The sequence below is a fragment of the Juglans regia genome, chromosome 12, assembly GCF_001411555.2.
Source record: "Juglans regia cultivar Chandler chromosome 12, Walnut 2.0, whole genome shotgun sequence".
NCBI classification, from domain to species: Eukaryota; Viridiplantae; Streptophyta; class Magnoliopsida; order Fagales; family Juglandaceae; genus Juglans; species Juglans regia.
Window position 1 is genome coordinate 24,633,419 of NC_049912.1, and position 25,880 is coordinate 24,659,298.

The window sequence follows — 25,880 nt, forward strand, 5'->3', positions numbered from 1 at the left end:
AGAAACGGACCTTGAATTCTGTAAAGAGGTGGTTTGTAAACACCTTAACTCTAGCAAATATCATTTTTTTTTGTAATTCAACGCTGAAGAATAAGCCAGCTCGATCCATATCAACAAAATGATAAAAAGAAAAAGAAAAACATGACAAACATATTAGGAGATCAGCCAAGCATATTATACCTGGAAGACAGATGCTTAGCCATTATTACTTTAACAAAAGCAGTACTAGTACTGTGGCATCAAGCAATGCTCAATCACCAAATCAATGGGGGAGATCTACATTAAACGTCGATCTAAGGAGCCAGGAGAAGCGGAAATTCTTGTCTGTCAAAACCCTAAAATCCCCAAGCAGAATTTCTGTCGCTGAAAACCCTAACAAGAAGAAGCACTTAACTGCATGTTCCTGTCGAATTTCCCATAATAAAGAAAATGAAGCACAATAATCTATACAGAAACCAGTACAGGTACTTGAACACTGAAATTAGAAATTAAAAACCATCGAAACCTGGTACGATTTCAAATCATGGACGAGAAGATTACATATACACCTTTTTCTAGGGATTGATCATGCAAGGAAAAGAAAAAGTATAAAACAAAAAACATGTAAGATAGGGTTTGTCATGAGGGCCGAATTAGGGTTACTGGTGCGACCAACAACAGGTGAAACTGCCCCATGATCTGATCTTTCCTCAGCAAAGGAGAAAGTTTAAGATCATGCTGGCAGCTTCAACTGATGGGGGTGCACATGATAAGAAAATGCGCACTACTGCTATGAGGGTAAACTGTGGAAAGGAAGGGACTTGTCTTGTCGTGATCATCACCGGTACTGGTACTGGTACTGGTTCTGCTAGGGTTTGATGGAGAAAAGAGGTTAACGAGGTGTATAAATAGAAGATCAGGTGGGAGCCGTGAGCTTTAGGGGGGGAAATGAATGGGAATTATGGTCTTATTTGGGGACTGAAAAAGAAATTACTGGATAAAACCAAAACAAAAGTTGTAATTAGTGGTCCCAAATTTATGCAAATTGAATATTGTCACGCCACGATTATTAACACCATGCAGGTTACTGCAGACAGGTTAGCGAGTGTTTCTTTTTTTATTTTGTAGCGGCATTTAATAACTTTTTAGGGTGGGGCTTCAGAGAGGTGGGGGACCCTTAACATTCATCTCTCTCTCTCTCTCTCTCTCTCCCTTTCTCAGAAAAGGCATCAAACCATCAACCATGAGCCAAAGGAGAAAAGAGATCAGTAGGCCAGGGCCGGGGTGGGGGACCACTCTGCATGGTTTCGTATAGCTAGCAGCTAGGTGTTAATGCATAAGGTTCACACATAAAGAAGAAAGAAGAAAGCATCTCTCTCTCTCTCTCTCTCTCTCTCTCTCTCTCTGAGAATATGTATTCATGTGATATTGCGATTCAATCCATTCCATACAAGCGATATTTTCTTGTTTTTGTTCATTGATATATATAGCCATCTGCTTGCAAATTCTCCATTTGTTGATTATGCAGATCATCAGTATTTGGCTATAATGCCAGCTGCACATACTAGTTATTGGAAACGTTTGATACCAAAAATGAGGAAAGTGACTCGTTTGTTGATCATGATCATGATATGATGATAATAATTGACAACAAAATATATAGGAAAATCTCGATCTCAAGAATAAAGCTTTTGAAATATTCGATAAATTATAATAAGATGATCATGCAGTCTGGAATGTCAATTTAATTTATTATATAACTAATAATGTTTAGTATTCACAGCTAAGACTGATCCGATTGAGTTGCCGATCGATCGATGATCTCGATCGAAAACATTATGGAATAATTTTATTTTTCTAACAATTTTCTTCCCCTCTCTCTGATCTCTCTTCTTTGAGAATTTCCTCTTGGAACATAGATAATATTCATTTGGTTGATATATTCCTCGAATTATATATACACACACACATGACATACAGTACTGATATATTCATCGAACTATATATATGTGTGAATATATATATATATATATATATATATATATATACTGATAATGATACCTTACCTAGCTAGCTAGGGACGACTAATTAGACTTTTCATTATGCGAACTGGGCCAACAAGGATATAGATCGATCATAACACTAATAAAGCCTTGCTTATCGACATAATTGGTCCTGGCTAGATCATAGGTTCTAGCTAGCTTTCTCTATATACATAACGTTTGTACACTTCACGACTATACGTAACATTATTCTTACTCTATCCTATATTCTCCAATATAAATTCTCATTGCCAACATGATTAACATCAACGTTTGGAAAGAAATATAATAATTTAGAACAAGAAATTTCATACAAATTTACAATATTAATGTAATATCATTCATGCACAACCAATATTTCTAGTACCACACTTCTCTCGTCTCTCTCTCTCTCTCTCTCTACGTGTGTGTGTGTGAAATTAATTAACATGATTTTAAAAAAAAAACTGCTAAATTAATTCCATGTTGCTTTTAGCTTTGCTCTCTTAGGTATATAATGACAGTTTTGTACGTAGCTGTATGCAGCCTGTAACTACATGCTGTTCGATGATCGAAATTTGTTCTGTAGCTTGTTTTATGTCTTTACTACAAGAAAAATAAGTATTTATGATAGATTATTTGTGACGATAATGACTATTTATGATGAAAATAGATTATTTTTGACAGGAAATAGTCATTTTCATAAAAAATAGCTGGTCACAAATAAACAATTAATTAATTGATCACATATACGTGAGTAATGTTAGGTAGGTAAAATGCACAAACACCGTATAATCGTTTTTAAAAAAAGTGTAATCCATTATTAAAAATTTATTTATGTAAATTTTATATTTACTTATTTTTTTAAAATGATTATGTGATATTAATTTACCTATTCAATAACTATAAATATCATTTTTCATATACAGTTACTACGTTATAATTTACGGAAAGGAAGTGTTATATATTAATTAATTAATTAATTATGAAGTACTAGTCCTAAATTAAGGAAAAGGCCGCCGTACATGTCTGTCTCTTAAGTCTTAACCATTTAAAAACAAGCTGACGGTTTTCCAAAATGCGTACAGTTCTAAAAGGAAACATTGAAACATTAAGGAGACGTTTGGATTTGAAAATGACTTGAGATGACTTGAGATGAGTTGAGATGGATTGTGAATAGTAATGAGATGAGTTGTGAATAGTAGTGAGATTTGTGAGTTAAAGTTGCTGAATAGTAATGAATAGTAGTGAGATGAGTTGAGATGAGTTGAGATGAGCTGAGATGTCCTACGAATCCAAATGTGTCCTAAAGCGATTTATAACCTTAATGTTTTTTTTTTCTAAGTCCAAACGTTATAATATAAATAATAATCAAGAAAAATTATATTCTCATTGCACGCTTATTTTAAAAAAATAATAAATATGAGTCTTATATAAAGAAAATTAATTTTTTAACAATAAATCATATTTTTTTTAAAAAGAATATGCACATGCTTATACAGTATTATATATATTTAGCATTATTCTATAATATTAATATAAAAGGTCTTTGCGCAGTTTTTTGTACTTGAGATCAGGTACGACGTATGTGCATGATGGATTTTGCATATATATATATATATAAATTCTGTTATAGGTATCCGTATTCAGGTACCCGTTGCGGATCCGCTGACGTGGTATTAGCCACGTCAGCTTTATATTATATTAAAAAAAATACAGAAAGGAGAAATGAGCGCCAAAACTATTTTGCACAGAAACCATTTTGCGCGATAGCCGTTCTTCATCGTGGTCCAATTGCGCAGAAAAGAAAATCACCAGAAACAATTTTCCTTTGAAAAGAGAAGCACCAAAAACCATTTTGCGTTGAAGAAGAAAAGTACCAGAAACCATTTTGTGCAGAAACCATTCTGCAGGTTTCGAGTTCTGAAACCATTTTGTTGCGAAAAGAAAAGCGGGTTCGGGTTTGTCGTTCTTCAAGTGAGTGCCGTCGTACCCATGCTCTGTTTTATGCAAATTTTTTTCTATTTTTCTTGATTTTTCTTCATGGTGTTCCTACTGTCTTCCATGGCCATCTGAGCAAATTTTTTTTCTATTTTATGCATCTAAGTTTTTTGTTGTGGGTATTATAATGCCTTGCTCTGTTTTAGTGATTCGGTTTATTTGAGAACACCCATCTCGTTTTAGGGCATGCGAAATGTGAAAATGAGATCAAGGATTCAAGAGAATGAGAACAACCTATGACTCCCTTCGTGTTTCGTCTGGCAGCACATCGGTGGGCAAGGTTGTTTGAGGAGAAGTTTGTGGCCACCCATCATAACTTCGTGGGGAAATGGTCTTCGTAGCAAGCTTGGGAAGCTTGGAGGTGTTCACAGTGCGAGGTGAAGATTGGGGTTCTTCATCGGCTTCCATGGGTGTTTCGGGTTTGTCTTCAAACCTAAGCGGAATCGTTACATGGGTTAATGGTTTGATTTTACACATTTTGACGATGAAACAGACCTAAGAGCGAAACGATGCATTTGACTTAAGGTGCAAACGCACCGTTTCAATAATGTTGAGTTGGAATCCGGATATGCGGCGTGTCTCCCTTCCCGAGTGCAACTAGAATTTTTGTATATATATATATATATATATGTGTGTGTAGAGGATTTTCTTGGAGCACAACCATATTCTTGAGATTTTAACAATATTCCCATATATGCTGATTTTAACAAGAAATTTTAACACTTGATATATAGGAATATATTCTTATATTTTTTATAGAAAAATTTGAAAAAAAAAAAATCCTAGGCAGAGAGTACGGATGGAGCCAGCTACGTACGTACGTACGTATGCAGATAATTTGTACGAAGTATTTACATGAAAAATATTTCCCAAACCTAGCTTTATTTTAATTAACTATATATGATCAATATCGTTGCTGGCCGTCGCTGCAATTTTGTGCTTTCATTAATTCGGACTGCAAAAACTTGCAAAAATTAACCTAGCTAGGAAAAACCAAATTCGAATCGATGAACTTGATGGCCAATATATAATCCTAAATATATAGATATATATATATATATTTATATATTATGATCAGCTGATCAGCACGCGTACGTCTCATGGATCGGAAACAAATTTTCAATAATAAGTACCGATCCTTGCCCCATGGATCTATTCCAAATTAATGAATCATCGCAAGGATTTTTATATTTAATTGTTGCGGATTCAATATATTTCTTTACTTTCAATTAATTGATCTTACACGCTTAACATGTATAAGCACGCAAGTAATTAATTTCAATACTATACGATATTTTTAATTGATTTAATGCAATGTTTATATACCCTGTGGTGTTAAATCGTATTAACGGGTCGTGTTCGTGTTATGTCAAGACATGTATATTATATTATATGGGTCAACCCAAACACGACCCGTTAAACTTATCGTGTCAAAATCTCAAATTCTAACACGACCTATTAACATAATGAGTCGTGTCAAATCAACCCGTTTTGACCCGTTAGTAAATTCTACGAAATAGGTTAACACGACAAGACCCAACTCGTTTCAACCCGTTTGGATTGAACAAACTCGAAATTAACCAGTTTGACCTAATTAAATTTAGCATAATTTTATATAAATGTTAAAATCACAATTAATATCTATAAAAAAAATATAAAACTAACTATAAGTCCAAAATTACAATCCAAACAATAAAATTATCGAAACTAAAATTTCAACAATTTTACTTTTAGGTATAAGGGTATAATTGTAATTTTAACTTTCTTAACAGGTCAAAATGGGTTGACCCGTTATCAACCCGTTAAGCAATTTCTTTTCTTAACGACTCAACTCGTTTTAACCCGAACCCGCAGTTAAAACTAAACTCAAACTCATTATTATCGTGTCGTATTCGTGTTAGGTTAACGTGTAATGTCACATATTTCCACATCTTCCCTGCATGCACGCAAAGCACAAGGCATCTATCCTTCTTTTATTTCCTATCCTTCTCATGATATAATGTTAGTCAAAACGTTTTCAGGGGTAAAGAGAATTAATTAAACAATATACATGTAACTAGCTAGCTAGAAATATACATGACCACATCAATTATAAATAAAATGATAACTGTAATTAATTAAGTTTATCATTTTTCTTTTTTATATATTATCATATTTTGCATTCATTAATTTTATTTTCCCATCATTATGGGTTACCTATCAAGTACTGTATTATTAATATGAATAATGCTATTGTGCTGCCTTATTTTACCCTCTTACTTTGACCGCTCATGTATTTAATTTTTTTTTTATATATTTATATTTTTTTTACTTACTAATTAAGAAAATGACTATTAGTGTATTTGTATTTTTTTTATATTTCTTAAAAATGTTTAAAAATATTAAAAAATATGAATAAGAAAAATTAAGAAAGAAAATTTTGCTTAGGGTGCACGCCGAGCTAGCTGCCACTGTTGGGAGGCATCCTAGCAGCACTCTATTAATATACAAGCTAATTAAGAACACATGCATACTTGTTTTGATATCTTATTTGTCCCATTAAAATTAACTTTATGAAAATGAAGAATATTTTTTTATTTTCAAATGGCGTGCATGTACGCTAGCTGCATCCATTAATCGAAATAAATAATAATAATAATAATAATAATAATAATTCTAAATCACAATGAAGCTTAAAGCAGGTAGTTTTAAAAATAGAAGACTGCTATAGTCACAAAGAGATTACACAAAAGCAATCATACAAACTGACGTGATTTCATATGATCTGTTAGATCTACTTTATAATAAAAGTAACTTTACAATCTGACGAACTACGTGAAGCCACATCAATTTGTAGGATTATTTTTGTATAATTCATTTGTGGCTAAAATATTTCTCTTAAAAATGGGAGTAGGGATTGTTTTTAGAAACGAAGAAGGGGAGATGCTGGCAGCCGTATGTGATCAAAAGGCTAATGTGTTTTAGCCAGACCTGGTAGAATGCATAGCTTTATGGAGAGCTTTGGAATATTGTTGTGATTTGGGTTTTAATAAAGTCATTTTGGAAGGAGATGCACTGTCAATTGTACAAGCTGTTAACAACAATGAGGAAAACATGGCATGGTTTGGACATCTTATAGAAGCTATCAAGAGAGTATTCGCAGCCAGAGAACAATGGAAGGTTCAGTTCATACATAGGGAAGGCAACTCTGTGGCACATGCTTTGGCTAAAACTGCTGTGAAAATGAAAGCTGAGTAAGTGTGGACTGAAAGTGGTCCTGATTTTATTACCAGTTTGTTATCAAAGGACAAGTCATGTAATGGATAAGTTTTGATTAATGAAAAGTGAATTTACATTCAAAAAAAAAAAAAAAGTTTATAGCTGGTGGCTTTAAAATAAAAATAGAGATTATATATATATATATATATATGAGGGTTGTAATTTAGAAATTATCCAAACTATTAAATTTCGGTGCATTAATTGAGCCAGAAGGCTAGCCCCCGGAGTGGGAGAGAGTACATGTACCATTCGGATTGAGCTATATCATGTGTGTGTGTGTGTATATATATATATATATATATATATATATATATAGGCCACCTCTCTAATTCCATGCCCAACTATATATATAGACACACACGATTTATAGTACAAGGCTAAGCGCCTCTCAAAATTCGTCTTTCGGCCGCGCGCGTGATCGATGGAGCTAATTTCCTTATAAACTAAACGTATATATGTACATTTTGATAACAGATGCGGTGTATATATTTAGCCTAGATTTGGGTGTGGCACGAAATCGTGGATCTTGCCCTTAGTGGCAAAGGCGGCCTAAGTCACTGGGCCACTAGCTGCATGCATTGCAACCCTAGTACTGTAGAGTACGTACGTATGTGGCTGAGCCTCAGACTTGTAAATTCGAATGTGGTCCAACTACTGCATGCATGCGCAGAAGCGTGCTCAACTTGCGTCAGTTTTTCATTGTACACCACCACTACTACTGTTGTAGAACTTGTCATGGCCTGGCTTTAATCTCTTGGTCTTAGATTGTCTCAATTAAAATATGACATAATATTGAGATATACGATTTAGGATGAAAAACTACTATATATAGGATGAAGAGAATCGTTATTTATTTATTTATTTTTGTCTTTTCCAGCTTAGTTGATATAAAAGTTTCAGTTGACTCTATGCATGGTTTGTACTTTTGTATAGATAAAAAAAAAAAAAATAGAGCCTGTTAGATCATCATGCGTTTGTGCTAACATGAATGATGCATGTCAACAATATTGAGCCTCGATCTGGAACACGCGTACTGTAACCAGCCACTACTTGAGGAGTTTCACAAGGGTTTGGGGCTCACTGCCTGCCCTGCTACAAAAGCTTTTTGGTCCTTGTGTCCACTGGCTGGCAAGTGGCAGGAAGCACTTTATTTGAGAGAGAGACAGAGTCCTTGGAAGTATGTGTTCCCTAGCTATGACGCTAGATGGGGTAGATCATTATTAGAAAGGCCGGAGCTAGCAGCTTGTTTGAAGGATTGCAGAATTCGGAGATAAGTAGCAGTGCCAGCAGCAGCATGGTCCCGTTTTACACTGCTAGCAGTAGTAGTACTACTGCATGCGCCGTGTTGCTACGAGGAAGCCATAAAAAGGTAATAAAGCATGCAGGCGCTGCTGAACACAACCAGCAGCAGATAATGGTACCGTATCTGTGTTTCATGCAACTTCATTCTCCATTTATGCACTCTCTCTCTCTCTCTCTCTCTCTCTGTGAATAGTCAACTCAATGGTTTGAAGGTCGGAAGGCTTTCGGTAGAGGATCGGAGGGGTAAATATTATTGAAGCACGTGCTTCATGTGGCATCACGCCAAGTCAAAACAGAAGACAGGTCGAGCGACTGCATGAAGGGTGCAGGGTGGGTGGGTGACTAAATTTTAAACTAATTTAGTTTAAGAAAATCCCATGTATATATATGTTGCAATTCTCCTAGCTTCTTCTCATGGATTGTAGGTTGTCTTTAAACTGAAAAATTGCTTCATGAAATCTTTGACGGATCTTAGAGCATTGATACTGAAACGTTTTCCAAAATGGCCGGCTTCGGGAGTCTCAACATTAATCGAGAAAACTATCTCCGATTGAGATTGGTTGTCAGTTATATTTTAAGATCATCAGCAACACCCAATGCTCCCCTCAAAGGCACTGCATGCAGCATGCGTTGTGTGCTATGAGGAGGCATGCATGCATCTATATCTATATATGCTTTCGGGCTGGGTGGTAATTGTTAGGTTCTTCACTCCCTCTTGTCCAGATACGATGTTATTAGAATTACTTGCATGATTACAAGTTTTTAAATTTCAATGATATGCTACTCTATGATAATTGTTGAAAATTGGAAGTTAAAATCCATTGCCCATAGAATGTTAACAATATACATGGGTTAAGAGAATATAGAAAATAGCTTGCTTATGCTCTCTGTAATTTTTTTAAAACAACCATGCATGCATTTTAGGCTATTGGTCTTAAAGTAATATGAAATGATTAAACTACTCTAGTAACTTCTTTAAGTGATGAATTTATTCTCATTATCACAAATAGTCATTTTCATTACAAGAAGTGGAGTGTGGAGGTTGTGTGAATAGTAGGAGGTTGAGTAGATTTTTTGTTGTTATAAATGTTGATTTTTCTTATGGCTAGTGACATAGAACGAACAAAAATTCCGTCCAATTTATAAAAATTCCATCTCGTTTTGAGGTATAGCTTATCTAACAATGAGAAAACTAATAAACAAATAGTATTATGCCCTTAAGATTTTTGCATTTACAAATTGGACATTAACACATGCTAAAGCACGAGAAATGTTTGATGAAAAACCTCAATCAGAATGTATTTTGTATTTACGTTTCTTACATTTCCATTGCTTCCCTTATTACAATTGTAAGCACTCAGTCTGTATTTATAGAGTACAATAACCAATCAGAGAACACCAAATATTATTCTGGAATATTCTTTGTCAGAGTTAGTTAGGCCAATGCAGGTGCATCCGTAGCTGTTGGTTGAGGCAATTTTCCAGAGGACTTGGCATGCACATCATGTGCTAAGGCAGATGCCTCATTAATATATATATATATATATTATATATCATGCTTAATAGAATGAAAGTAAGATAGTAATACGTTCATATATATATATATATATATTATATAATAAAAGTTAAAATGGCAAGATTACATACGCTGTAAAGTTTCTAACACTAAGGGATTTGTTAGAGATTAAGATTTATTCGTTCGTATAATTTTTCATTTAAAACAATTTCTACAATTTAGAAAAAAATATAATAAAATAATTCACGCTATTAATTTTATTATCAATCCACACGTTTTTCTTTAATTGGCACCCGGTGTCAGAGATCAATACACACTTTCAAGATTGACAGCATTTGTGATGGTACGTTTATCTCACTGAATTATAAAATTGTAGAGGGAGTGCTTGTCTGTCAAGTAGTCCAAATCCATAACTCGGATCTCAGCCATCATAACTAACTTCGCCCGTACCGGATCCCGTTTACCGCCCAATATATTCATTCCCTCACAAGGTCTATCACATTTCATTTCTCTCTTTCCCTCTCACTTGCACAACACTGACACACACTCCCGAAGACGTTCGGAAATTCCGTTCTAGAGGCTTCCTCCACCGCAGCGAAGATGATTGCGACTCTTAAGTAAGTCACAGAGCCTTAAGACTTCTTCCTCTTTCGTTTCCATTCGATTTCCATTGCATTCAGTCCAGGCCATCAAAAGCGTCATCGTCACATTGATTTGCTGTATCTGATGTTTTCTCAGAGCCGAAGATCAGAGCCAATTGCAGCTCGTCGAACGCGAAGCCATCGACGACGAAGAAGATCTGTTCGAAGCGATCGACAAATGTATGCTCAGCATTATCGGCCTACTTCTGTTTCATTTCGCTTAGGCTCTCTGTTTCTCTGTTTTCCATCTTTATTTGCATTAAGTTCCCGCCATTATCAGATCGATTGGCTCTGTTGCGTGTTCATGCTAGGAGTTGAATTTGAATTGGAATTTGCTGTAGTATCGATTGTTTGCTCCTAATCGTTCAGTTTCAATTTCGAATGGATTTGCTTTGATTTTGCGAGAGTTCCAGCAGTAAGACAGAACTGTACTTCTTGAATTTCTGTGTCTACTGGAGAAAAAATTGTTCGCACTCTGTTGTGACGAAATATGAGTGACTTTCGCCATATTTTAATTGCCACTGTATTTGAATTCTTTAGCGTACTTGAACGAACCTGAGCTCCTATTAGTGTATATCACTCCTTACTAGTTTCCATTCACGATCTATGCATTTTCTTCAGTGATTTCTCAGGGAATCAATGCTGGAGACGTGAAGAAGCTTCAAGACGCAGGGATCTACACCTGCAATGGCTTGATGATGCACACAAAGAAGGTATATAAGTTAATTTAAACCTAGATCAGTGTGAAGGTTTTATTGCGGTTTTGTTGCACTGATCTAGTGATGTGTCTACAATTTGCAGAACTTGACGGGAATCAAAGGCTTATCTGAGGCGAAGGTCGACAAGATCTGTGAAGCTGCTGAGAAGATTGTGGTTAATGCTCAGATTTTCCATAATCTTTGTGATTGTGTTTGGACTTTCATTTTGATTTTAAATGAACATATTGAAGCGTTTCATACGTTAGCTTTGGCTTTGGTGACATTGATGTTGCCCTTTTGTTTCTCGTTTCAGAATTTTGGCTATATTACTGGAAGTGACGCTCTCCTCAGAGTAAGTCCGTATTTTTTTCCCGCTATAAGTCTCACTTTCAAATAATGTTACGTTCAATTATTTTTAACAAGGATCCCACCTAATCCTCATTTTGATTATAGAGACAGTCGGTGATCCGCATCACAACTGGAAGCCAAGCCCTTGACGAACTCTTAGGCGGTAATTCTTTGCTTCCGAGATGTGTCAACTTTTTCTGCTCTTGTTATTGTATGAAACAAATGCTTTGCTGTAATTGAGTTGTGCTTATAATTTGAAAAGGTGGAATTGAAACTCTGGCAATTACGGAAGCGTTTGGGGAATTCCGGTGAGAATATGGCATCTTATTGTTGTTCCTAGTGGAACTTGAAACTTGAAAGTACTCATTTGCCTTAATAGAACATCTCTATTTGTACGGCTTCTCTTTCAGGTCTGGGAAAACACAGCTTGCACATACTCTATGCGTTTCTACCCAGGTTCCTTTCTCATCTAGCGTGTATTCTTTGCCGTATTGAAGTCCATGTTAGTGGCATTATCTCAAGCATAAACCAGTAAGCAAAGGGGCATAACAGCAGACAAATTTGGAAACGACGCTTGCACGCGTCAGTGTTCTGGAAACGACGCTTGCACGCGTCAGTGTTCTGGAAATATTAATCATAGAGACTCACAGACAACATGTCAAGTACGAGTGCCAAATAAATAAATAAATTATAAAGTTTCGAGTGCAAAATTGAATCCCAAACTCATGACCACAGTGCTCCCTTAGCTGGTCAATCAAAAGTTGGCTACTGTACAATAATTCTGTTTGGCAGTGGCTTTAAGTTAACATGCACTGATAATAATAATCTTGATGCAATAATCTCAAGATATAATGTTAAGCCTCGCTGATTGTGCATCCTGATGATTCGCTGTTAAATGTGGCAGCTTCCTACCAACATGAGAGGAGGGAATGGAAAGGTCGCCTACATAGATACGGAAGGAACTTTGTATCCATTTTGTTTGACTTTTGTTTTAACATCTGATTGGCATGCTTTGTTCATATTCAATGGGATTAATCTAACCAAGAATGTCATAAAAAAGTGCCCGTACAGTTTTAGTTTGTTTTCTTCTCAACTATATTTACTCGCAGCCGACCTGATCGAATTGTATCCATAGCTGAAAGATTTGGCATGGATCCAGGGGCTGTCCTCGACAATGTAAGCTTCATTTATTCAATATACACGGCCTGTAGAACTAGAAATGCATTTATAGGAGCTAATAACGTTATTTCTGTAAATGCATAAGATCATTTATGCTCGTGCATACACGTACGAGCATCAGTACAACCTGCTTCTTGGACTGGCTGCAAAGATGTCTGAAGAACCATTCAGACTTCTGGTGAGTCTTCTCTGAAAGAACTATTGGATGACACCGTTAGTATGAAGCTTGGAGAGTTGATATCTACATGAATTCGCTGTATGTCAGATTGTGGATTCGGTGATTGCCCTCTTTCGAGTTGATTTCACAGGAAGAGGAGAACTTGCAGAGCGCCAGGTTGAACTCCAGAAATTTCTTACGATACCTATAATCATTTGATTTTCTGTCCTTTGGTCCTTTCCCTCTTTAGCGACATAAGCCATTTGTCATTTGCAGCAAAAACTGGCACAGATGCTCTCCCGGTTGACAAAAATAGCCGAGGAATTTAATGTTGCAGTCTACATGACTAATCAAGGTAGTCCCTAACCACTTTGAGAGATCTTTTGTGTGCTCATTTGTTCTTAACTAATCTCATCTTGTCAAAGCTAGATGACACACGATGCATCATGCAATCTCAAACAACCTTATCTATTTTCATAAAGTGTGGCCCTACGAGGACTTCAGCTTTTTGGTTCACGAGCAACTCAATCTCCATACCCAGCAATGTCGAACCCTTAGCGAGCATTATAAGTTGTGAATCCCAATTAGCATTGTGGCTCAAGATAATAATATACTGGAAATTTACTGCTGAACCATATTATTGGATTTTTGGCTGCAGTTATAGCCGACCCAGGTGGTGGAATGTTTATATCAGACCCAAAGAAACCAGCAGGTGGGCATGTGCTTGCCCACGCGGCCACTATAAGGCTGATGTTCCGGAAAGGCAAAGGAGAACAGCGTGTCTGCAAGGTGTTCGATGCACCAAATCTACCCGAGGCTGAAGCAATATCCTTCCTACATATTATACTTCTTCCGTTTGATTTTAAATTGCCAGGCTCGTCCTTCCAGAAAACTAACCCTAAATTTCTTACCACCGTTCATGTTTTTCAAATCATGCAGAAACCCAATAAAAAATGTCATTGTTGAGAAGTTAATCTTGACCAAAGCACGTATTTCAGATAACACCGGGGGGAATTGCGGATGCGAAGGACTAAAGCTCAAGGCCTTGCTGTAACTCCGAAGAAGGCAACATTAAGGAGTCTTTACATTTTCCTGATATCTGGGTACTCTAGTGTAGAGATGTAAAAAATATATGCAGTAACCCGTTGGTTCTGAACCCTAAAAGCAGCATTGAAGTGCTTTAGCTGCCCTGCCCTATCTAGACCTATAGAAATATCATAAATCTGTTTAATGTGGAATCTTATTCAAATACAACGGCAGCATAGAAATATACTAGAATTTAGTGCACTTCATTATTTCATATCAATCGAGGGAGTCGTGTCTGAACAGGAAACAAAAGAGTGAAACATATCATAATTCAATCTACAACATACCATACTTTGTAATGCCTTCTTATTATTCCATAATTTCCATGTTTTAAGCAATATCCAGGCTTAGTTCTGACATCAAACATGTATAGCATCATATAATCATGTATTAGTGCTGAAAGTACTAACACCGCTTTAAAGTTAAGCACCCATTGAAAATTTGAAACATTGAAGTCATTCAATGTGAGAGAGTAGACAGACCAAAAGCACGGAACACCCTCTACTAACAACAGACTTGCTGCAAAGGGAAATGATATTCAGATTAGTAGTTTGAGGACCAGTTGGCAGCACTCCCGACTCTGGGCATGCCAACAGCTTCCCTCTTAGACTCTGCGTCCACCGTGAATGTTGCACCACACACCTGGCCGGAACTGTCCACCCTTGGCACTGGCTTCACCTCATTAAGGGGGTGTTCAAAACTCCTCAAGCCTTTGGAGGAAGTGAAAAAGCATCCTTTGTAAAACAACGGAAATGGGTAAATTAGCAATGATGCAGTCATGCCCATATGGTAAAATCAAACTTCCCTAGAAATAGTCTATAGTGACCAAAATTTCATGCGAATTAAAACAGGAAAAACAACAGAAAGCAAGTCTTGAGTTTCAAACAATGTGGTAGATAGGGAATGGTGGATGATAAAAATGGCAACCAACAGTATGCAATGTAGATTTTAATGTGTATCTTACTAAAGCAATTTGGACTCGCCCGCATCCCTATGTTTCTTATATTTTGGTCCTAAATCGTCTAGCAACATATTTCAAAGCCTGCATAAATTTTTTTCTCTTGCGTTCCATGCCAATATTTGTTGTCATCAGGATAATAGAAGACAGCAATAGAGGAGCTATAAAGGAAATAATCCACCATTCACAACGATTTTCCTAAGGTGAAATAAACTGCTTTTCCATGATTATATACCTTTAGGAAATGGTGCAAAAGATTTCCCGCAGCCCTTCTTCACAATTTCATCATCATCTGAAAGAACAAGATGGCCTTCAGAATCAGTACCCCAGAAGAAGGGAACACTTCCATCAGCATCCTGTATAAGCAGAAGGCAGAATTAGCTCAAGTAAAGCAGATGGTGATCAGTACGAAGAAAGGTACAAGAATTATGTGGGGCCCATAACATAGAAGCATAAAGTTTTAGGAAGAAATGTATACTCACAGCAGCTATAAATGCGGCTTTTGAAGCACTGTCATAGAGAATAAACGCAAACTTCCCTTGGATATCTCTGACAACCTGATCAGCAGGATAAGGGCCACGGTCTCTCAGGGTTCTGTAAGCTTCTATGACAATGACAACCTCATTCGCAGTTTTGTTCAACCCATATTGTTGCTTAAGCAGAGCAACATTTTCAATGTGGCCTTGAAACAAGCAGAAAATGTCGTCCACCACAGCAAACAATCTAACAGCGAAAAGATGTGGAAGATCAACAGTGAATTAGAAGAACCAACAAAAAAGAGAGCATCATTAGAGAGAAAATAACACAAAAATTTGATCGAGGATAGTCCAGCAGAAAATTATCCACTTGGTTCTTCCGTGGGATATGAAGACAGAACTCAGTGTTTTAGAATGTAATGCAAAATTACAATACAAGTCAACAAGACCAATGAAAGCATTATCTATAACATATAAATATAATTCCATATCAAATAAAAGAAAAAACTTAAAATCACCAGAAATGTAATGTTTGTTCATTCAAAAGTTCCTAAGGATTGCCAAAATATTAGAATAATCAAAGTGATCATAACCAACTAGTTGGATCAGTCTTTTGTTTTATCTCAAAACCATTACCGAGACAGATGAAACTAAAGACAAAATAAGATCTTTACATTTGGATTACATGCCATTGTAAGATAGACATAACCTGAGATATAATACGTAAGATATAAAATATTGATTGAATAAGTAAGTTGATAGAAACCACTGATCAAATAAGATACAAATGATTCATTAATCATGGGGTTTGTGGGCAGGTCCTGTTAGCCAATAAAATCTAGAAAAAACCAGAAATACACTAATTTAAATATTTAATAGCAGCAAATTCGAAGCAAACTTCTCATTATTATTGTTCTTTAGTATTATTGTTGTTCTTTAGTAATATTTCTGAGGCAACAAACGAAGCATTAGCAGTTGCAGCCCCAACTCACTCTATTCAATTAGAAAAGCTAGCAAGAGGGCACCGAGATCTGTGAAATAATGCAAATATCTTCAAAATTCAGTCACCAAATGTAAATCTACGAATCAAAAGTCTCAAATACTACGCTTCACAATAAAAAATTTGATCGTCCTTTTGTCACTACAGATAAGGACGACATTTATTTTGACACGTCGAACAGGGACCAAATATAAATATCAAATAATAAACTTATCCGAAAATAAATAAATATCAAGAAAATAAAGCTAACGTGCTATTGGTCCCCTAAAAACACAAGGAAACCAACAGATGAAAAAAGGAAAAAAGCAAACGACCCAGAAATTAGCATAATCGGATCAACTCCAAATAAATTGAAAAAAAAAGATATGTTTAATTTTTTTTGAGTTTTTTGAGACGTGTATGGTGTAGATGTACCTGGGGAGGAGGGGGTTCTGCTTGTTGAGCGAGTATGATATGAGGCCGTCGGAGCCGAGGTTGACAGTGACAGATCCAGGGTGCGTCGAGCCGAAGTGGTGGACCAGAACCCCATCTTTCAGAGCCAAGACCGGGCCGGAGTGGGGGCTATGCAGAGCCTCGGGGCTCTTCGCCACCGATTTGTCAAAAACTGCCAGCATTTTCCTCTTGCTTTCTTAATCGTCGATCCAATGCAGAGAGAGAGAGAGAGACGGAGACTGCTTGTGTGCGACTGGAAAGTAAGGAAAATGAGGTTTGGTTAAATACGATTCGTTGAATTGGAAACTTTTGTTTTCCGATATTACCCCCTTCTCCTTTTGCGAATTAGATATGGTTTGGACACGGCTTTTTTACTTTTTTCTTTTTTTTAAACAAGTTTCGACAGAGCTTTATTAATTTGTCTCTTAAGGGTTCGTTGGGTTAACTCCTCTCAACTCTTCTCAATTAATTATTATAATTTTTTTAAATTTTAATATAAAATATAATAAATAATTCAATTTTTTTAAATCTCAAAATAATAATAATATTAAAAAATAATATTCTAATAATATTTTATCATCTCAACTCAACTCAACTCAACTCAGTTCAACATCTAAACGCAGCCTAAGTCTTAACTGAGAGAGAAATGAAATATACCATGTTACCATCTCATATTTTTATTTTATTAAATAAGATACTAAAATATAACATATTTATTATTATTAAATAATAAAAAATTATTTAATAAAAAATCATCTAATAATAATAAATATAATATATATTATATAGTAAGATAGTGGTATGAAGTATAAAATTTTCATTTTCATTTTTCAAATCCAATGAACGCCTTTTGTAGGGAAATGAGTTGTATTTTATATTTCATTGACATTAGTTAAATCAATACCAATGCTCTTAATAGCAATTGGGATTAAATAAATGGATAATGATAGGCTTATTACTTTCTATCACCTATTTATTATTCTCTTTCTTTTTTTAAATTTTATTTTATTTTATTTACTGATTAAAAAAGTGACTATTAATAAAATTGTATAATTTTTTAATTTTTTTTCTTAATGATTAATAATGTTAAAAAAATACTTAAAATAAAATAACAAAAAATAAAATAAAAGTTTCAAATACATTGCCCAAACTCATCAAAATCAAACCAAGCTGCTTCTGATCGATCAAAAGCAGCAGTTTGGCCCCATCGACCTTGTTGCTTGAGATCCATACCGACAAGAGGAATATAGTACCCATCATGATTTGTATCCTCATTATCTATGATTCATTCCCAATAAACATATTCAAGAAACAAATATTAATTTTTATTTTTATTTTCACATTCTTTTTAAAAAATAAATTAACTAGGAATTAAGTTAAGTTAAATCAGTCTGTCTAAAACTCTTGTACTTGAGAAGCAATAAGTCAATAGTATAAACCAATGCATTTCGCACCACAAAAGGAACTCAACTATAAGCCTCATTTTGTTGCTAAGCAGACACTAAAATTAATCAGACAACTCAAACTCGGTTGTATGCCACTGATTTGCTGAAAAGCTGCCGTATATAGATGACTTGTAGAGCACTTGCAGCGGCCAGCAAGATGTACTCTCCAACGGTGTAGAATACAACTCGTTTTCGGGTGCTCTCATTTGCTAAAGAAGAAGCAGAGTGGCAAGTAATCAGTACATTGTTGATGTGTTACATCATAAAATCATGATGAAATCTCTTTATTGATGAAATATCCAGAAGCAGTAAACAAGAAGTGCATTGAATATGAGTAGGAATGATCTAAATGATGGATAACATTGACGAACAATCTAGAAAGAAGGCAGTGTTACAAGCAACAAGTTATATTCATCAAAGATGAGCATGAATGCATGAACTCAAACACCACTCCACCAGACAACCTGCTTGAGCATTGCTAGAAAATATTTTTTTATAAACATATCGTATCACAGTGATCAATGTAGGTTTACTTGATAGATACAAATAATCAAGTAAACAAACAAAGCAGAAAGATAATTCTCTCCTTCCTTTTTTCTTGGCATATTGCTTTCCTTCAAAGATGTAATTCCATTGCCCTCATACAATTATCAGAAAGACCATAATTTTCTTTTTCTTAAGTGCTTTATGTTGCGCTGATGCTGAAATCACAAAATTATTACACAAACATGCAAATGCATGGACATGTAGAAGAGAAATGCTATACCCACTTGGATGAAGAAACCTTGACTTGTTCAAAAAACAATTAAATAGATTGTTTGTTAATACAGGTAGACTACCTACAAAGGATCAGACTAGTTTGTGCGTGTCAATGTGTTGAGTAACTTACCCAAAGTTACGCTATTGAAAACTTGTTTTCAAATAAATTAGATCAAATGTTCTTTACACAAATGCCAAATTTCATGACAATTGGATGAAATTTACTATGAAATCAATAAACTTAATTGTTTAGTATGTGATTACCAGCATATTTAGAAGGCATGTGGATTTAACAAAATACTATTGCATCAAAAAGCTATTGGCGGTATAAGTCTTTTTAAAGTTACACTAGCTTAGCTTGAACCTAACCATATATTAATATTCCCCGCAGTACACCTGTAAAACAGATACACAGGCATCTTGCATGTGGGAAATTCCCATGTCTGATTGGTGTCTGTCACAAAAGATACACTAAAATGAATTAGGTATATCTCTAGAATTGCGAGAAAACCACAAAATGACATTTATATCAAATTGTGATCATCATTTCAATTCATGGAAAATAAAACTACTTACTACGGCGATGCCGAGCATCACGTGCTTTCAAGTACTTCTGCTCCGCTGTAACAGACTCCAGTGCCTCTCTCAGTTCAGCGATTTTAACGTTTATTGGGTTCAAATGTTCTGGAAAGAGACACCATATAAAGTTATAAAGGCAGAACAAAAGGAATTATAAAGCATATATCAGCTCCTTAAGCAAGTTGCTTGGGCTATCAAAGGTCAAGTTATTTCTTGTCACAATGGCAACACAGATTTGAAAATACATGGATGATGAAAAGAATATCAGAATCTGCTAATAGAAACATATTGAGAGGTTTTAACATACCATCTTTGGCCAGGTCATGCTCATTGGGAATATGGCCAACGTGTATGTAGAAAGAAACAGTCTCTGGTGTCGCATAAGAATTATGAAAACAGAATTTATACATTCCACTTCGTGGGGCCTTAAACTCAAACTTGTCCCCGGATGTTCCCTTCAGAGTGTGCACCGTATTACCTGCTGGAGATGTCACCTGCACAACACCCCATAATTAGGATGTATAAACAACTAATTCAAGACTAAATAGATATCTGTTATCTGGTAAATAGATATAATCCTCATGCCTTGGACTAACTAAGAGTTCACATTTATTACGTATCTCTTTCTTAAATTATTTCTGAAAATATTCAACTTTCTACAAATACAGCCAAGGGCATATCTCATAATATCAGTTCCAGCTACAACATGCAGGGCGAGGAGACTAGGGTCTGAGGTGCCTATTTTGCCACTATTTCTCATTCACATGTTTTCTTCATTTATGTGCCAATTTGTTCCTCAATATGTTTCTTACTTCCTTCAGCTCTGTTTAGACTTATATTTATTTTTCCTCCTTTTTCATGTTTTTTTTAGGTTATTTAGAAATGATAAACATCACAGCATTAGTCGTAAATCAAGCATTTTTCGGTATTTTAATTCTCAGATTAAAAACATGCACGTTTATCTTTGATTTGGCGAAGATATCAGGCAAATGCAGCATCCGGAGTAATGCACTTAAACTGAAGCTTCAAACCAAAAAATAACGATACAGAAGGAAATGACATTATGACACAGATCATTAGTAGACGTTGTATTATGGCTATTGAAGAATACAGCAGCTTGAACAAGTACGACACTTTCTTCTATTTACAGTAAACGTTACAAAGAATTCACAATCGAACAGCCATAATCATCATCTATTCCGAGCAAAGAATCAAACAGGGAGAAAATGAGGGCAATGATGTCTCTTAAAAATATTATACCACGCTGAGCTGTACCTAACCCACCTCCCTAAAATCTGGTAGCATGGATTCGGATTTTAAGAAAAAGCTAAACATAACGTGAAATCATATCATTTGCTCCAATTCCTCATCAAACAAAAAAAGATCCTTCACACAATTCTCTTTTTTTAACAATAGACATATTTTGTTTTCTTCAAATCCGAGAAAAAAGTTAGGGAGAGAGAGAGAGAGCACAATCAAACACCAATCACTTAGCAAAGAAGAAATATTGAATGAGAATTGCATACGGTAAAATCGATGCCGGGGTGATCGGAGCTCCAGAAGATGTCGTGGTCGACGACCACGAAGTTTCCAGAGACGGTGTCGCCCTCGTAAAGCACATACTCGTAGACACACTCGACGTCGTTGACCGTGACCGACAGCGACGAGATTCTGCCAAGGAAGCTAAATAGCATCAGAAGAACCCTTAACATCCAGATCTTCATCACGCTTCTCTCTCTCTGCCCCCTCTCCATTTTTTTCCCCTAATAAAATCAATCTGTGACAGATTTTGAAAGTTGAAGAGAACTCTCCCAACACGTCGATACGGCACCGTATCACAGTCGAGCGTGTTACATTGAAACGAGGCCGTTCAGACTTCAAAGTAAGTCTTGTTGGTTTTTTTTTTTTTAGAATTCTTTAGGTTTGGATATTGGATTTTGTCTGCATTTCTCATTATTTTTTTTATAGTTATCACGGTTTTTTTCCACCTTAAATAAGAATTTTTTTTCAATAAAATTAAGAAATGGATCACTCTTGAATATGCGATCTTCGTCTTTTCTAAAAAATTAAAAAAAAAAAAAAAAAAACACTAAAACATGAGTTTTGACTTTTGAGACAAAAGCGTGGGTACTAAAATCATTTCGCTTAAAGATGGATGGTACCATGAGCAGAACAGCAGCTGCCTGAGCGTACTACTCTTCAATTCTCTAAGCACCGGTTCCACTTCCTTGTAGAGAGTAAACATGGAGAACCGCCCCATCCAAATCCCTCGACTGGAACTTGGCCGTCAGGGACTGGAGGTGAGCTTGCTGATCTTTTGGTTTTCCAATTTCCATTGTCATTTCTTGTATATATTTTTACTTACTCTTCCATATATCCGTACTTTATTTATTTATTTAGATCCCTTGGAATTCTAATCAACAAGCTAGGATCTCATCAGTCCTGTAGAACTTTCAGGTTCTTAGATATTAGTAGCGTGTGGTGGTTTTTCCTAAATGACCAAGTGCACAAAGATTAGATAGTAGATAATGGAAGAGAAATACTAATTAATTGGTCTATCTTACAAAAATAGTTTATAAGTGTGTGATGTGATGTGATATGATACGACGTTATTATATAATATTTTTAAAAAAATAAATAAATTTAATATATTATATTGAGTTATATCAGTTTATAAATTTATTTTTATAAGATTTATTTTTATAAATCCAGTAGTTTTGGTTATACAATCTAGGCAATGTCTTCAATATGATCAACGAATAACTGAAATTTGACAGATCGAGTGTCAACGGAGAGATCACTGGAAAAAAGCAAGAAAAAGCAATTTGATCATTACGAGACTGGAAAAAGTAATCTGCAGCGACAATGGAGAAGTCACATAAAACAATTAGATCATTTACAAATGGCAGTGACCAGAGCTTTCTCATAGTCATCGTGATCCTTTTTCTTGCTATATAAATGAGCAGGTTTCTAGATTGGGCTTCGGGTGCTATGGACTATCCGGAGTATACAACAGTCCTCTTTCTCATGAAGCTGGACGTGCAGTTATTCAGGAAGCATTCGATAGGGGCATCACCTTCTTTGATACGTCCGATCTCTATGGGCGTAATCATGATAATGAAATCATGGTTGGCAAGGTACTGATCTTTAATATATATTCGTTTCCCAAGTTTGAACCTAAATCATCAGGCATATACGATCAGTGTGTCATTCATGCATCCAACAAAGTCCTGCAGGTTTTTCTTTTTTCTTTTTTTGAAGTTATGCTGAGAAATGGATCGTTTGCAGCAAACATATGGTGGAAAGTTTACATTCTGAAGTGATTCATTTTCATAATCATTCTTATTTTGTCTTCTCAGGCTTTGAAACAGCTTCCTCGAGAAAAAATTCAACTGGCTACTAAATTTGGCTTGGTCAAGTTAGACTGGGATGGACATGGTCAATATGTTGCTAGGGGCAGCCCTGAATACGTCCGGTCATGCTGTGTAGCCAGTCTTAAGCGGCTTGAGGTCGACTATATTGATCTTTACTATACACATCGCATCGATGTTTCAGTGCCAATCGAGGATACCGTAAGTATCAAAAGACTTTGTCCTCCAGTACTTCCTACTCCTTAATTTAATGTACAAGGCTTACATTCAATATTCTTGTCGGATGCATGTTTTGTTTTTAATGAACTTCTGCAAGGAAGATGGGGGAGCTTAAGAAACTGGTGGAGGAAGGGAAGATAAAATATATTGGGTTATCAGAAGCTAGTGCAGACACAATAAGGAGAGCTCATGCGGTTCATCCCATCACTGCAGTACAAATGGAGTATGCCCTTTGGACCCGTGACATCGAAGATGAGATAGTTCCAGTTTGCCGGTTTGTTACCATCTCCACCCAGCTTTGTTTTAGTTTTTACTCAAAAATGTTGTTTAGTTCATATACATGGGTGAAAATGTGGTCTTCAGAATCTTCAAATCCGGGAGAATTAGATCAAAAGATCAGTGCACTACGATGTTTGTTTTCACATAAAGTTTCTGTTGCTTATTTCCAGTACCTGTTTTCTTACAGCGAGCTAGGCATTGGAATAGTTGCATACAGCCCTCTTGGTCATGGTTTCTTTGCTGGAAAAGCAGTTATTGAGCCCTTGCCCCCGGAGAGTTTATTGGTATGTATATTCAAATGGATAATTTACACGTGACCATAAATTTCTGCTTTCATGGAGTCAGTTTAATTTGTTGTGTATACTGCAAATGAATAATTGGTACTTTTAAGCGTTAATCATTCAAGGTATAATCTTTTAATATCGGCTTAGTTAGGCAAGGCTGTACTGCGGGTCCATAATCCTTGCACCCCGGCTTTCCAACACCTATAAAGACATAATAATGTTCTTCTAGAAGTCATACTCTTGTTCTTGTCGCAGCCAGCTTTCCTTCCAAGGTTCAGTAGGGAAAATCTAGAGAAGAATAAAAATCTTTATAGCAGACTTGCCATTCTGGCTGAAAAGCATGCCTGCACTACTGCTCAATTAGCTTTGGCATGGCTTCTGCATCAGGGCGAGGACATTTTCCCAATCCCAGGTAATAATTAACTCTCTTTAATTGTATATATATGTGTGTGTGTGTGTGTGTGTGTGTATATATATATATATCCTAATCCTCATGCTTCTTCTGGTTTGATCGATGTGTTAGGTACGACTAAAGTTGGGAACATTGATGACAACATTGGTTCCTTGTCCGTAAAGCTCTCCGAAGACGATCTCAAAGAAATTTGTGAGGCGGTGCCCTTTCATGAAGTTTTTGGCGAACGATCAGCACCTGCGCTTTCTCAATTTTCTTGGAAATTTGCAAATACCCCATCAAAATAGAATATTTGCCAATTTCTTTATGCTTTCTCTATGTATTTTGGTTTGTTCAAGAACAATATATGCAGCAAAAGGAACTGTCGAAAACACGTTCTATATAAAAACATGGAGTTCTTTGTTGCGTATCTTCTTCGCGATTGAACTCACAGCATAGTATCCATGTTTTGCCCATAAACATGTTTTGCTCTACGATGGAAATGAACTGACCCATTTCTTTTCGGCCACCTCCATACCACAAATCCCTCACCTTTGTGGCCTCACCATAGCACTCCTTGTCTCTTCGGTTGTTGATCTTTCAACTCCTAATTCAATGTCATACGACTAACATGTCAAGCTGACACGTAGCCCAAGTTGCTGAAACGACGTTATCTAGACAACCTTTAGCAAGCAAAACCTCATGCATTGATACCTGCCATGTGTCGGTGTCAAGGATGTGTAGCCAAAGCTTCCGCCCGTCTGATTGCAACTTTCTGACTATATTTCTTGTTTTCCTAATAAAAGATTCAGAGGATAAAGCTAATGAACATCTCCATCAAACATGCCACAGTAGTTATTGAGGCTTCCAATCACAGTCACTCAATTTCACATAAACCTAACAGATCAAAAAGTAAACAAACCTAGATGAATTGAGAACTAAAAAAGGAATCTGAAGTACCTCTTGCTGTTGCAGAGGAACAACAGCTCCTGTGGCCATCTCTTCTTGTTTCCATTGAGAGTTCTAGCAAAGAATGCCTCTAAAACTCGACAACAGCGACGAAAACATTTGGAGACAACTGTTGCGCGTCTCTCCTCATTTAGCATCTGCAGTGAGTAGTCTCCAGCTCTCTCTCTCTCTCTCTCTCTCTCTCATTGAGTTGTTTTGTTTCTTTCTCTCTACAGGCACGCACAGAGTTTTGCAATTATGGAGGAGCATTGTAAAAAATAAAAAATAAATAAAAAAATAAAAAACGAAACGAAGAAGATACGATAATTCCAACCCCTATGTATCCTTCATTTTGAATATTGTAGCCGGTAATATATTTTTCAACGGGTTCTTAAATTTTGAAATTTCTAGCCGTTAGTAGTTTTAAAGTGAAAATATGAAATACAACGGTCAAAATAATATCCTTCTCTACGGTTACTAATTTTATGTTCTAGGAATTCCTATCCGTTACTTGTTTAGTTATTTTATTTTATAAAGAATATGATTAGGACTC

General features: G+C 35.9%; 4 protein-coding genes across 6 annotated transcripts; 2 read left to right on the forward strand and 2 right to left on the reverse strand.

Moving 5' to 3' along the window:
* The first annotated feature begins 10,308 nt into the window (after nt 1-10,308).
* On the forward strand, nt 10,309-14,678 carry LOC109005090 (meiotic recombination protein DMC1 homolog). Its single transcript, XM_018983877.2, has 15 exons — nt 10,309-10,694; nt 10,816-10,898; nt 11,340-11,431; nt 11,520-11,591; nt 11,730-11,768; nt 11,870-11,927; nt 12,027-12,072; nt 12,175-12,220; nt 12,669-12,730; nt 12,874-12,940; nt 13,029-13,121; nt 13,209-13,277; nt 13,377-13,455; nt 13,759-13,925; nt 14,090-14,678. Exons 1-15 carry the CDS (start codon nt 10,678-10,680, stop codon nt 14,132-14,134), a joined length of 1,035 nt encoding a protein of 344 aa, XP_018839422.1. The 5' UTR covers nt 10,309-10,677; the 3' UTR covers nt 14,135-14,678.
* On the reverse strand, nt 14,457-17,343 carry LOC109005091 (stem-specific protein TSJT1-like). Its single transcript, XM_018983878.2, has 4 exons — nt 17,035-17,343; nt 15,627-15,867; nt 15,380-15,500; nt 14,457-14,920 (listed from the first exon to the last, which is right to left on the reverse strand). Exons 1-4 carry the CDS (start codon nt 17,232-17,234, stop codon nt 14,730-14,732), a joined length of 753 nt encoding a protein of 250 aa, XP_018839423.1. The 5' UTR covers nt 17,235-17,343; the 3' UTR covers nt 14,457-14,729.
* A 1,054-nt stretch (nt 17,344-18,397) lies between these two features.
* LOC109005088 (transmembrane emp24 domain-containing protein p24beta3-like) lies at nt 18,398-21,624 on the reverse strand. Of its 2 annotated transcripts, XM_018983875.2 has the most exons (5): nt 21,362-21,624; nt 20,143-20,329; nt 19,833-19,940; nt 19,626-19,710; nt 18,594-18,706 (listed from the first exon to the last, which is right to left on the reverse strand). In XM_018983875.2, exons 1-5 carry the CDS (start codon nt 21,587-21,589, stop codon nt 18,700-18,702), a joined length of 615 nt encoding a protein of 204 aa, XP_018839420.1. In that variant the 5' UTR covers nt 21,590-21,624; the 3' UTR covers nt 18,594-18,699. The 2 variants fall into 2 exon arrangements, with proteins under 2 accessions (XP_018839419.1, XP_018839420.1); XM_018983874.2 differs by lacking the exon at nt 19,626-19,710 and having other exon boundaries at nt 18,398-18,706; nt 21,362-21,622.
* A 335-nt stretch (nt 21,625-21,959) lies between these two features.
* On the forward strand, nt 21,960-24,844 carry LOC109005087 (perakine reductase-like). 2 transcript variants are annotated; one of them, XM_035683597.1, is made up of 8 exons: nt 21,960-22,135; nt 22,613-22,684; nt 22,802-22,972; nt 23,195-23,407; nt 23,527-23,699; nt 23,892-23,988; nt 24,244-24,400; nt 24,512-24,809. In XM_035683597.1, exons 1-8 carry the CDS (start codon nt 22,079-22,081, stop codon nt 24,685-24,687), a joined length of 1,116 nt encoding a protein of 371 aa, XP_035539490.1. In that variant the 5' UTR covers nt 21,960-22,078; the 3' UTR covers nt 24,688-24,809. The 2 variants fall into 2 exon arrangements, with proteins under 2 accessions (XP_035539490.1, XP_018839418.1); XM_018983873.2 differs by lacking the exon at nt 22,613-22,684 and having other exon boundaries at nt 21,961-22,135; nt 24,512-24,844.
* The last annotated feature ends 1,036 nt before the right edge of the window (nt 24,845-25,880 follow it).